General features: G+C 40.9%; 1 protein-coding gene across 1 annotated transcript; it reads left to right on the top strand.

Annotated features, from left to right (window-relative positions):
- The first annotated feature begins 3,925 nt into the window (after window positions 1–3,925).
- On the top strand, window positions 3,926–11,055 carry slc25a33 (solute carrier family 25 member 33). Its single transcript, XM_033629771.2, has 7 exons — window positions 3,926–4,125; window positions 6,052–6,225; window positions 7,539–7,616; window positions 8,605–8,705; window positions 9,097–9,163; window positions 9,753–10,033; window positions 10,153–11,055. Exons 1-7 carry the CDS (start codon window positions 4,085–4,087, stop codon window positions 10,350–10,352), a joined length of 942 nt encoding a protein of 313 aa, XP_033485662.1. The 5' UTR covers window positions 3,926–4,084; the 3' UTR covers window positions 10,353–11,055.
- The last annotated feature ends 2,969 nt before the right edge of the window (window positions 11,056–14,024 follow it).

Raw genomic sequence — 14,024 nt, 5'->3', positions numbered from 1 at the left:
TGAACTCTGTGAAGCAGAGCATAATCTGCCACACAGTTCACGTGGGCAGCAACTGCTTCAAACTGCCATGTTTGAAACCACTTCCAGAGTGTATAAAAAAATATTAAAATAGAGCGTGTTTATCAAAAAAGTGCCAGAAGAGGATCACCTAGATCCTCTGACAGACGTCTGAGCTCAGCTCCATAGGTCCTCAAATCCTAGAAGCACCCCTGCGTACATGTGTGGGGCTGCTGACTGGCTCTTGACCTCCTGCCATTTTGCAAAAGCGGCCCCAAGGCAAAGCAAGTTGAGTATCCCGGGTGTAGGGGCATAAAAACAGAAGGTGCTGTCACTGGTACTTTTATGTGTCACATAAGGAACATTTAAAAGAAAAGCATTGGAGGACCTTAGTGATCTGACTAGAACATTAAATAAAATAAAATCATAAATGTATGAAGGAGCAGGGTTATTTACAGCTTTACAAACAAATAACAGAACTCTAAATCATAACAATCTCCTTCCTTGGGGACCACTGATACTCTTAGCTGGTGATACTGAGTAACTGCATACATACTGCACAGAGCGGTGTTTGACTTAGATAACGTTTACTCCAGAACTGTATCGAGGAATTCACAAACACTCATGCAAATACTGTACGTTAAGGGATTTAGATTTTTTTTAGGGATTTAGATTTTTTTTTTTTTCTGATGAATCATTCCCTACGAAGCATCCAGACCCCTTAGGTCATCTGGAACAGGTTTGTTGTGTGTTCCAAGAGCAAGAACCAAGCAAGGTGAGGCAGCATTCAGTTATTATGCTCCTCACCTGTGGAACAAACTTCCTGTAGATCTGAGGTCTGCTCAAACTGTCAGCTCCTTTAAATCAGGGCTAAAAACACTATTGTTTACTGAAGCGTACTCTTAGATTAAATACTTACCTGCTGTATTCTACTGCCTGTACTTTTTAACTACACACTGCTGATTTATGCCTTTTATTATTCTACTTCTTTTCTTATCCTGACTGTTCAATGTATTGAGCCTGTTTTTATTTTAAGTTACTGTATTTTATTATTATCACTATCATTCTCAATTTCTATTTCCCTTTTTAATCGACTGTTTTTATTGTTTTAAATTGTGTCTTGTTGCTTTTAATGTCTCTATAAAGCACTTTGAATTACCTTGTGTTGAATTGTGCTATACAAATAAACTTGCCTTGCCTTGCCTCCTGTCTAAAAGTCAGTGGGATGTGGAGCCACAATGTAAGGCTGCTGGGAAATGTCCTCTGACCTAAAACAGGTCCTGTGAGTGAGTGTTGTGACTCTACACACAATGTACAGTAGAGATTCTGTGCAATCACCTGTGTACTTAGATCTGTTCAGGCTTGAGTCTGTAAGCACTGTGTAAGTATGACTCATACAGCAGCTGAATGCAAACAGCATGTGCCAAAGTATATGTTTCCCTCATGCTTGCTGGCCCTTTTTTATCTGTAATCCTTTTAGATTAGAGTAGATCATATTCATTTCCTGCTAACTGCAAAGGGACAGGACAGTACAAGAACAATTCTGTGTATATCTTTCAAATCAAAAGAACAGCATGTATTAAATTGCATGGAAAGAAAAAATATAGACTCACACTTTAAACATTAAATTTAAGGGGAATATTAAAGGAGCGGGTTTACACTGAAATAAAACTGAAGGTAAGGCAAACAAGTTCTGCAGTGTTAAATGTAGCTTCATGAGTCAAGCACTGAGGGAAACCAATATTGGGGGGGGGGGGGGGGCAGAGAGTAGTGGGAGGATCATGGGGGGACTGGAGTCTCTTTTACTGTTGCATCAGTCTCAATCTACTGTGAAAGTTTCACTGATACAGAAAGTGAGATACTTTAATCTCTGTAATGGTTTATCTTTTTGTATGAGCCTCCGGATTAGCTCCAGCTAAATTTATATGCGCACAGAAACACACTCATGCGTGCATGCGTAAATCGTGTTCAGCAGCTGAGAGAGCTTTCTAAAAGCACCCAGTAACCCCAATGGGATCTAAATTGCAGCTGCGACTTAACAGGGCCAGTCGTTCATAAACAACACTGCAATAAGACAAAAAGAGATGAAATTAAAAAAAAGAGGTAGAGCTGTCCTCAAGGTGTATGTTTTGTATTTGGTCACTTGGTGTCAGCATTTCCAACTTCTACATAACCATGAAGACCAGTCAAGATCATCCAGTCTCAGTGTGACAATCAGTGTAGTCAAAGTATTCAGTATCATTACAACACTGTAAAAATACTCCATTACAAGTCCTGCGTTCAAGATCTGAGAAGTTTCACGAGCAAAATTTCCTTAAAGTATCAAAGTAAAAGTATTTTGTCCTTGTGACTGATTCTACAAATATATATAAATGACTATTACATTGTTAAAACTGATGCATAAATGTGTAATCACCATTTCCCATTGTTAGCTGTCCGGGGTGGAGGTAGTTAGTGGGTCTTGAGATGATTAACGGAGCAGGACAGAAGAGAAAACAAGGTCCTGCTACATTTGTATTCTTTTTTATGGACTTTGGACTGAATCGTGTTTATTTTGTGAAATCCTGGTTGATTTTACCTCTCTGGGCCTCCAGCAGTTGATTAAATGAAGCCATCCTCAATGTTCAGGCAGGTTTGGAACCACTGGTTTAGTCTTTAACTATATATTAGATTGCATAAACTCATCCAGATGTTTTTAAGGGGAAATTTTAATCTAATAAGTGTAATGGAGTGTTAAGTGCAATATGCAAGTATGAAGTAGCATTAAACACAAATAGGCCTGCTCAGCTATCTTAAAATTGTATTTAAGTTCATTTGTACATAATGTTTCTTTCATTGCTGCTAAGAGCAAAATGCATTTGCCAGTTGTCAGTCCATGCACAAAAGCTCATACAAAGGAGATTCAAACCTTGTTATATAATATGGAAAATGCACTTTATTGCTCCCTATCTCTTTGTTAATATATTAACCATAAAATTAATGTATCCACTGTCAACACAGGATGGAAAACATGTTGTCGTGACTGATGTCCAAATAGGACAAAAGTCAAGTGTGACTGGTTTGACGAGAATGCTCTGTCATTATGACACGGATATTACTGTACAGATAAAACAGACAATCAAGATGCTAATATCTGTCTGTAGCTTTAAGATTCGGATATCCTCAGGGGGGGACAGCAGGAGTTACATAACCAACTTTTATGAAACATAGCTTATTGGTGCACCCCAGCCAACTATAACATCACATGGCCCTTTCCACAATGTTAGCAGTCATGGAGTCATATTTCCTCGCCAATTAAAATCAAGCTCTCTGTGCTTCTGCTAAAAAAAGATGAGCTGGCTTATCTGGGCTGCTTTATCTCCCTGTGTCCAGTTTGTTATCAGAGTGGGAACAGGCTCATTAAATGTGGACAAATTGTTTGTAAAAGCTAATTGGTTTGAGATCAAAATGTACCACTGTGGAAGTGATTTACAAAAACATGTTTGCACCCATTCTGAAAAGTTAATTTACCAACTCCCATTGTGTCACATTCTTACAGGTGATTGAGATTCATATCTACTGCAGGAGTGAAGTTTAAAAAGACACTTAGTGTGGTTTGGGGAATTTGTCCTGCAGATATTTACTGTCTCATTATGTAATAAATTATTCATAATTCACGATAATAGTGATATCGTGTGATGCACAGGGGAAAGCGTTTGTTTACACTGAAACCAGTAAAGGTCAAGATGGACTCGGGAGGGTCAAAGTGCTGCCTCCTGTTGTTTTTTAAGCTATGTTGCTGGTATATGTAATTGTGCAACACCGTGAAGAGGAGTCCAATAGCACAAGGTGCCGAGCACATGTCCCTACGTCACAGACAACACCCCCGACCGGCCCTCTGACGCAAATCGTCAGCAGCTCTTCAGGTCACCCCACCGCTCCGCCCTGCGCTGACAGCTGCGCCGAGCCGGGACGGAGAGAGAAAGAGAGAAATAAACGGCTGAACACTGGGACCATAAACCCGTCGCTCTTTTCTTTCTATTTCATACAAACGCGATTTTAACAAGACTTATTTTTCAAGTATGGTGGCTGTTTGAAAACCAAAAGGATGGCACAGAAAGACACGCTGCTGCATCTCTTCGCCGGGGGGTGAGTCACATTAATGCTGCTGCCTCTAACCGGTCTAAGTTAGCGTTATGAAAAACTCCAAGGTTAATGTAACAGGAAGAGACACCGCGACCTTGAGTTAAACATTTTTGCCACACATTTACTTACTTTAAATAAACCCTGCCTGAAATCAGAAGTTACACGTTGATTTCGCTCATTTCGTCATCCCAGAGCCGCTATCTAGCATGCTAGCTCGTGTTAGCATAGCACTATACGCATCTGTTTCTTTCATTGTGTCCTTCACAAGCTAGCTTAATTATATAAAAGGACTAACGTTTGGTGAAAATATTAACTAACCTATATGTTAGCTTCTTATTCCACACAACCAAAACTGTAAGCTAACGCTGCTGTCGCGGACAATGAACCAACCGGCAACCTCTTTTTTTTCTATCCACCAGCTAACATTACATCCGTGCGGAAGTTTGCTAACGGCTGCTAGCTAACCGTAGCTAGCAGGCTGTCGCTAATGTGTTATTTAGCTCTGGAGCTTCGTATTAGTTCTGCCAATAACAACGTGATGTGTTAGATAATAGACCGTGTTGAAACTGACACTGTGGTGTGCATCTCATGACCGGGAGATAGCGGTTAGTAGCTGTGTCGCTGCAGTGGTGGCTGTCCTTCGGTGTTATATAACAGTGTGCCAACAGCCGCAGCGCCATGCTAGCGGTGCCAACAGATTATCACCGAACCACCTGGTGTAACATAGCTTTGTAACGTTAACCCCGGCATAAGGACGTTAACACCGGGGATAGGACGAGCATGGTGGTTTCCAGGTGACGATGTTGAGGTCACATTTGAACAACATTGCCTTTCTAAAAATGACGCCATTTTACCCTTGAGATGTTATGAAGAGTCTTTAGGTTCATCTTTAGCTCCGCCTCTAAAAGTGCTATCTGAGCATGCATAATAAAACCATATAGTAAGGTGATGAGGATGTTGTTGACTTTGTGTTTACTTTTACAATATCACATTATCGGCACTTAACATATGCAAAACAAAGAGAAGAAGAAAATGTATGTTTACCTCTCCACTTGACATTTACTGAGACAACCAGCAGAGCTTGTATGTCAGGCTTTGGCAATCTTCCAAACAACACCAATACTTAATGCAGAAATTATAACTATAGGCAGGCTTTCAAAGGGCCCACACTCCTGCACCATTCCCCAGATTTCTTATCTTTGTGGTCAGAGGTCATGGCCACAACAACTCCACAACACATTATTTCAACATGGAATCATGTGTTTGTCAAACGAGATTATGCAATGTGGAAAAAGTATAAGGAGTATCATTACTTTTCCCTATAATTGAATAGCAACGCACTCAGATAGGAGTGGATGGGTGACTAATGATAAGTGAATGGAGAATTAGGGCAGGTGTTGCTTTTGCTAAGACGTTTGACTCCGTCTCTGAGATACAAGAAGTACAGAGGCTTAGTCTAATCTGCTCCAGACTTCTGAGCCTGTCACAGACAAGGTTATAGACATGGTTAATAAAGGATGTACCAATGTGAGCTGTGAAGGACTAAATCAATGTGTTGTTAATGCTGAAATGGGAAAGGTGCTATTTTAAAAGTCTTTCATTAGGCAAATAACTGTCCAAGTGCAATTAGAGTGTCTGAGCTGTAAAACCGCCGTGCACCACATGGGTTGGGTTAACTGGAGTATTTCCACTGCAGAGCCAGAGACTGGTCTTTGACCATAATTGTTCATTGCACTTAGCCCTTAGCTCCTCAGCTGTGTTATGATGGAAAACACTCCTCTGTCAAAGCTGATATGAGCAACCTTGCAAATAATAGAGACACTCTACTTTAAGCAGGTCGGCTACTGTATCAGAGTTTTCAGAATGTGTTGTATGGGGTTGTTTGTTGGAAACATCCTCATAATACTTTTTTGTGTCATCAATTTTCAGATGTAGTGGTACGGTGGGAGCCATCGTGACCTGTCCCCTGGAGGTGTTGAAGACGCGGTTGCAGTCCTCTGGCCTCACCCTCAGACCCGTCTTCCAGGTCCAACTGGGCACCCTAAGTGGCACTGGTATAATACGCCCAGGAACCGTCACACCGGGGCTGCTGCAGGTCCTACGGTAAGATGTCTGTTTATGTCGCTGCCAGGCAAACAGTGCCGCGGCAGGCTGTGTGGGCTGTCCCTTGAGATAACTGTAGTTTTGTACCTGCAGACAAAGGGACAAAATGTTCCCTTTTCACAGCTGGTGCACTTTGATGTTTATTAGAACTACCCTGTAGGCATTGACTCTTAGCTGGTAACTTGTACAGTTACATAATGACGAATTTATCAGAATAACCTTTTTTGTTTGGAATAATTTTCCTGCGCCGTTCTTGTGATTTAGCCCATGGAAATACTGCAGACAGCACGTCATTTGCTTTCTGCCTTTGTGGTCTTAAAATCAGGCCTCAAATCCCGTCCTACATACAGTGAGGATTAAGTTCACAGTGTCCTGCTCATATTTAGTGTCTTTAACCAGCTGTCTGAGGCAGCATAAAACAAGTGTTTTGTGGTGTCTATAAACTTGCCGGGTAGGACTAGAAGCAGCCCTGTCACAGTACATTATGTAATTCAACCGCAGGCTCCAGTGGGCCAAGGGGAAGAAGGAAAGGTTTTTATGCGGGTGCTGGGTTAGTATTAAATTACACTCAAAGGACCAGGGCTGCAGACTGAACCGGTCTGGACTGGTCAGCTGTAGCTGTTAGCTTTTAAAGTTACATATGCCTAAAGACAATTATTTGCTTTTGGAGAACACTTATTTTCTTTTCACTTTAGATCTTATACTAGTTTTTCAACTTACTTTAGCTGATGCAAAGTGATTTTTCAGACCTGTTAGAGAGTTATCTTTGCTTTATTTGTGTAAACCTAAATAATATGGACTGTAAGCCCCTTCTCTGTCAGTAAAACCTCGAAATTGGACGCTACTTTGACCTGAGGTCAACATTTTGTTTTGAACTATCCGTGACAGAGAGGTGGAATGCATGAACACTGCTTGAGAGACAACGTTTGCAGACACCAACGCAAATTGCAGTTGTACCCGTCCCCCTTTGCGTGGCCCCAGGCAGGCCAGAGAGTCATCTGGAGAATGAAGTTCACTACTTACAAAGAGTTAAAAAAAAAACCTGTGGAACCTGTGGCGGACGTGACAAGGCAAGCGCTGCAGATGGAGACTCGGTTTCATGTATAAACTTGGGCAAAACCGGCTTTAGTGTGCAGGACTGGTGTAACACTTGGGATGATTGCATGAGATATTATACTCATTGACCTAAAAGACCCGGGGGGATAATCCCACACAGACTTTTGCAGTAACACACATACAGACAGTTAAACATGTATTTGAATGAAACTTTGATTGTATCAGTGTTTTTGATGGTTGTTTTATTTTTGTTTCAGATCAATTCTCGAAAAAGAGGGACCAAGATCACTTTTCCGTGGTCTGGGGCCGAACCTGGTTGGTGTGGCCCCTTCAAGGTAAAATGAAATGAGTGGCAGTTTCTCTGTTGAGTGATATTTTCATGTGTCTGGACTCTGCAGAGTGTATTAACCATGTCCAATAAGCAAAGAAAACAAAAAAATAGGAGGCTGTGTTTACATTTTTAACTTTAATGGCTGAAAGCATTAACTGCCCGTATAAACAGGAAGCCATTGCCATCGCAACAACTTCCGTGTTCGCCCTCCAGACTTGAGAGTTCTGTTTAGTTTGTGTAGGCGACAACATCTGTCAACACGAGGCCTCTGTACTTGTAATTGATTCCTAACACGAGACACATAAGATGAAGAAATAAGGAACTGTGTTTGCCATTTAGTGTCACAGGGTTTAACAGACAAATTGATAAGAATGGTTGGATAATAATTGATCTGGCTTTAGTCTAAACAAAAGTTCAGTCGTATGTAGGTACACCTTGTGAAGTTTCATTTTCACATTTGTTTTATTTTTTATTTCACTATCTTGGACGTTATCTACTTCTGAACAACAGTAACATGACTATAAAACAAACAGGGAAGATAAATTTGCCAGTAAATGATAAATTAGACTTTGAGCCTCTGTTCAACTGAAAAAGGTCATGGGTTACATATGCTTTCCCCATAGTTAATAAGTAGCCGCTGCACAATCCTTTTCCCAGTAAGTCCACTGGCCCTCCGTTCCACTGGCCAACTTGGACGTGCTCATATTCAGAGCAGCTCTGTGGGGCATCTGTGGTGCCCAGTGCTTATTCAGCCCATTCTGGTGCAGTGACAGTTTGTTCCAGAAGCCAAGCAGAGAGAGTAGGCACTAGGGAACAGACTGCTCTGGATACACTCTGTCAAAGGCCAACACAAGTCCAAATACTATGATTTGCATAATTGCCCAGCTGTTACGCAACAACATTCACATTTTGAAAATGCCTTCATATTTATCACTGTGTGTTAATCTTTACACCTGCTCCTGTTCTTACCAGTTTGTTCTCTTGGGTTTCAGAGCCATCTACTTTGCTGCTTACTCGAAAGCTAAAGAGGCGTTCAATGGGCTGTTGGTCCCTAACAGTGGAGTGGTGCACATGTCCTCAGCTGGTGTTGCAGGTGAACAGTCTGCGTGTTAGCCAGTGTTACGTGTAAACAGCTAAAATGTTATGTATTCCAGTGCCATGTAAAAATATAATTACTAAAGCTTATCTGTTTTGTCTACCCTGGGGGTAAAATACCAGAATAGTACATGAACCATGTCTGCAGTTTAAAGTAAACATTAAAGGCTTCAAAAAAGGCCATATTTGTCACAAGTACATCAGAGTGCAGTATTTACAGATGTTAATGCTGTTTCTTTGTGATGTTGCTGTAAGCCCCTTCAGTGTATTAGAGTGCAACAACACATCCATCCATATTTTGTTATGAGTTACATTAAGGGGATCAAATTAATTGTATGTTACACTGCATTGTAAAATCTCATTATGCTTATTTTGTCCCTCGTCCTCAGCTTTCGTTACGAACTCTCTAATGAACCCCATCTGGATGGTCAAGACCAGGATGCAGCTAGAGAAAAAGTGTGTACAACTTTAATTTCACCTGTCCTGTGTGTGCTTATGTTTTTGGCTCTGCGCTGACTGTAGCGTTCTGCATTACATCTGTGTAAAACAATCTGACTTACATGAGGGACGTGCTGGTCAGAAGGGTACTCCTTAAAATTTGACCTTTAATGGAGCCCGCGTTCACAGCAGTGTCCTTGGGTCATGCAGCTTGTGAGACAGAGTGTGTGACCCCTCTCCATAAATACACAGTGCTGACGCACTGTCCTGCACGCAGCAGAAGAGTCTATATTTACATTAGCGAGTACAGGGCAGTAGTATCATGTGGGGATAGAAACAAGACTGGTCAGCCTTCTTTAGAGAACACCTGTCCTGCAGTCCAAAATGGCGGCTTTATGAATGAGGGAGGGATATGACTGAGAAAGATCAAACATTATTCAGTTACAGTTACTCATTGAACCCAGTCAGGAAACTCTCATAGGGTTGAAAGTTGACTAATAAAACAAATACAGATAGGTAATCATTGACAGATACTATTGTTACTAGTTTCAGCGCCCCACCAGATGTGATTTTGGCACTAACGAGCCTGACCTGTGTGACCTTTCAGAGCCAGAGGAGAGAAGAAGATGAATGCACTGCAGTGTGCCCGCTATGTTTACAAAACGGAAGGGATTCGAGGCTTCTACCGAGGTCTGACCGCATCCTACGCCGGCATCTCTGAGACCATGATCTGCTTCCTCATCTACGAGACACTGAAGAAACACCTCAACAAGAGCCAATTCTCCCCCTCAAACAGTGAAAAGGAGAAAGGAGCGTCGGACTTCCTGCGTCTGATGATGGCAGCTGCTTTTTCAAAGGGCTGTGCGTCCTGCATAGCTTACCCACACGGTAAACACTTAGATTCATTGTTTGTCTCTTGCAACACAACAAACTAATGGCAGGGAGTAGTATTTATTTAAATGACTAATGTTTTTTTTTTGTTTTTTTGTTTTTTTTGTTCTCCACAGAGGTCATTCGGACACGGCTGCGTGAGGAAGGCAGCAAGTACAAGTATTTCTTCCAGACGGGGAGGTTAATAGCGGTGGAGGAAGGCTATGCAGCTTTTTATAGAGGACTCATTCCACAGCTAATTAGACAAATCCCCAATACAGCCATCGTCCTCTCCACATATGAACTCATTGTCCATCTGCTGGGGGAATCCAAGTGAAGAAAATGCTTGAAAGTTGGGGGTTTTCCCAGCAAACAATGGACAGCACACAAAACCCAAGACACACTGGGCACGAGACTTTTGAAAATGCGGCACACACATTTTTTTTAATGTGGTGCAACAGAGACTTTTACGGTGGGACTGAAGCAGGTTGAACTGTTATCCAAAGAGCTAAACGCATTATTTTATTAAAAGCTTGTCGTTTAGGAGTTTATCAAAAAAAGCTGAAGAAAGTCGTGGTACTTATTTAAACTCCAAACCTGTGAAAAAAGGTCATCTTCTTCGAGGACTAGTGTTAAGTTAAATAAGTTATTTCATGTTTTGTTATTTTATGACAGTGTTTGTTTCCTTTTATCAGTGGTAAATGTACGAAGACACATGACTGCGCAGGTTGACTCTCTTAGTTAATGAAGGGAAGTAATTCAGATGAGGTGCTAGTAATAGTGCTGTTCCTTTGCAATGTAATGACCACACGGATCATTTTGAGATTTCTGTTTCATAAATACAATGTGCTGGTTTTGAAGTTTGAATTACAGAGAAATATATCATATTTTTCATTAATATATATATATATATATATACTTATTTTAAAAACAGGCTTATCTGTATGTTTTCTTTGTGGAAAAATGGACACCACCTTTTACAATATAACGAGAACTTGGATGCTTATTTGACCAGTGGTTCAATAAAATGCATCAAGAAGCTACATCAGTTGTTGGTTGACCCGAATACTGACGAAATGTTTCTGTTTGTATTAAAAAAAATAATCTACCTTTTATTGTGATATAAGCACAAGGGCAGATGAGAGTTGTTGCACTGTTAAGGCAGCAAAATCACAATATGAGAGCAACTAGTTGTCTGGTGCTTGTTGAATTCATATAACTGGGAATTTCTGCCTGGTGTCGTCAAGATTTGACTTTTTTTCCCCTCCCAAAAAAAGACTTAAGGGACTATTTAAATTTTTTTCTGGCCTAAAACAAACCATATAAATTCTCCTTTGCTCTCCCCTTCAAACACAATGTCGTCTGTTGATACTTCGACCGAATATCACAATGTTTTCTACGTGTTTTCATCAATGTGCTGTTAGTTGCTGAGAATGTGTTACTGTTTTATCTGTCGGTAATGCCTGCGTCACACACAGTCACGGATCTGGCGACAAGTCTTCCTTAAATTGTGCCTATAAAAATTATTCACCCCCTCGGACTTTCTCTATGTTTTATTGTTTTACAACGTTGGGTCACAGTAGAGCTCAGCTTTTATGACTTTGAGTGACATAAAAAAAAATTACTTGATGCCAAATGCCACATATAATGTTTATATATTGACCTTAAGTACGACTATAAGTGGCAGATTAATTGGATGTGTAAGTAATCACCTTTTTAAGGCAGTATTGAATGGTTAAGGCAGTTTTAGGCAACTACAGGTCTAAGACAGTGTGTTTAATAGATCTGTAATAGATTGCAATTTGTCCCCGATGTTTGTCAAACTGACCACGATCTGTCATGCTGCGCAGGGACCATGAGTCAACAATTAAAGTCCAACCACAAGTTTTGGATGAGACTGAGGTTCACACTCAGGGCACTTTCAGGACTCCATCATAGTTGCTTTGGGGCCACTAATGGAAAATAAAAATCTCCCAAGCTGCACTTCCTTTTCAGACTGAAGCAGGTTTTCAGGACATGTCTGTATTTCACAGGATTTATTTTTACCCATTGCCAGGCCAGGACCTGCCTCAGAGTAAGTCTCTGTTCCTGATGACTCATATTCCGTCCACAGACACAAGCGAGGTACTTAGAATGCAAACACATTTGCTTACAATGCAAAAAAAAGAGGAAATAAAAACCCCGGGCGACACGAAAGCCTCGTCATCCCTTACAGGAAATAGAAATGAGGAAAAAAATACTTCAAGGCGTTTACTGTGTTAGTCGCTTGGTGTGTGAGATCATTTCACAACTCATCCATGAATCGGCAGAAACGTCTGTTCTGACTGTGGTTTTCAGTTGATTCATTCACATTGTTCTCTCCAAATGGGAAGAACAGACTTGTGACGAAATAGTAATGAGTGAGAGGACTGCAGCAGGAGAACTGCGTGGGTGTTGAATCTCTGAATAGTGTGGTTATTTGTGTCTATGATAGTGACGGAGGTGTAGGTCATTTCTACACAGCGGGTCCCTTATTGTCTGTTCTTCCCACACTCTTTGTAATGTATTCAACAGTGTAACAACAGTTAGGCTGCCAGACTGTGGAAAATCCCTCCTGCTGTTGTTTCTCCTCTTTGTTCGTGAGGGTTACAGGGTCTAAATTATAGAACACGTCATCAATTCTTCAGCTAATACAATATCTTTACAACAGTCTGTTTCTTAGTATTAAATTCTCCCTTTGTGTCTCAGCAGTGTTTCCTTGCTTGAGTGCCATGAAGGGATTACTGAGCACAGGCCACTTGAGGCCACTGGGCCTGTACCAAGGGTGCTCAAAGTGTGAGGGGCCACCCCGGCCTTGATCCACAAAATGTCACTCTAATTACTGTAACGTGTACTGACCAGGAGAGACTCAAAATTAGCACAAAGACATGCAAAGGAAGTGCAAAGCAGTGGTGGATGAAATATCAGAAAGCCATACTCAAGTAAAAGTACTGATATCTTCCCAGAAAATGACTCAGGTAGAAGCTTAAGTCAACTATTAAAATATTAGGTGAGTAAAAGTCTTAATGTCTCTGATGTTTACTGAACTTAAGTATCAAAAGTATTTTTATGATATTAAATGTGCTTAAGTATTGAAAGTTAAAGTACAAGTAAACTCTGTTAGGAGTTTGCATGTTCTCCCAGTGTCAGCTTTTTCCAGATTCTCTGTCTTCCTCTCACAGTCCAAAAATATGCAGCTTAGGTTAATTGGTGACTCTGAATTACCCATAGGTGTGAATATGAGCATGAATGCTTGTCTAACTCTATGTGTCAGCCCTGTGATAGTCTGGCAACCTCTCACCCAATGACAGCTGGGATAGCATTATAACATGTACACCACCTTAAAAAGTGAGCTAACATTACATTTAAAAATAAAAAGAGGCTTAAAGAACAAAATCCAGTTTTTCCTTCTCTCCCATTCTTTCATTCCTCAGTCCATCCCCTTTTCTCTTCCTTCCCTATTTTGTAGTAAGTAACAAAGATGTTTATGGGAAATGTATAGAAGTAAAAGTATACATTTCATTTAAGAAATGTAGTTGAGGACCCATGATCCCATGATCCTGTCCTGGCAGCTGTCCTGTTGATAAAGACATTGTTTGGTGCTGTTACTTCCTCCCATGACCACCAGGTGAGACAACTCTGTCCCCCCATACTGCAGTTGTACCTTTTATACAGAACTGCAAGGCAGAGTAACAGCATGAAATTCCCACCCTGAGGAGGCAGTGTAAAAAAGAGTATTATCTCCTAATCCACCCACGCAGAGTGCTAAATCCTTATTAGCTTCAGCTGATCTTAACAATGTATTTTTGCACAAAACAAGGACTGTGTATTTTTATTTTTCTGTCTTTGTTACATGGCTGACATCTGTGTGTTGCAGTTGATATGCAGAAGGCAAGGAGCTCCCAGACCTCATGGTTTTCCCAATTTGCAGACATTTTCGGCTGCTGTTCTTCCTCTTTAAGTTAGCTGCTAACTGCTAACAGCTACTTTT

Source organism: Epinephelus lanceolatus, chromosome 8 (genome assembly GCF_041903045.1).
Source record: "Epinephelus lanceolatus isolate andai-2023 chromosome 8, ASM4190304v1, whole genome shotgun sequence".
Lineage (NCBI taxonomy): Eukaryota > Metazoa > Chordata > Actinopteri > Perciformes > Serranidae > Epinephelus > Epinephelus lanceolatus.
The sequence above is the reverse complement of the archived record's forward strand: the minus strand, read 5'-3'. Positions and strand labels throughout refer to the sequence as shown.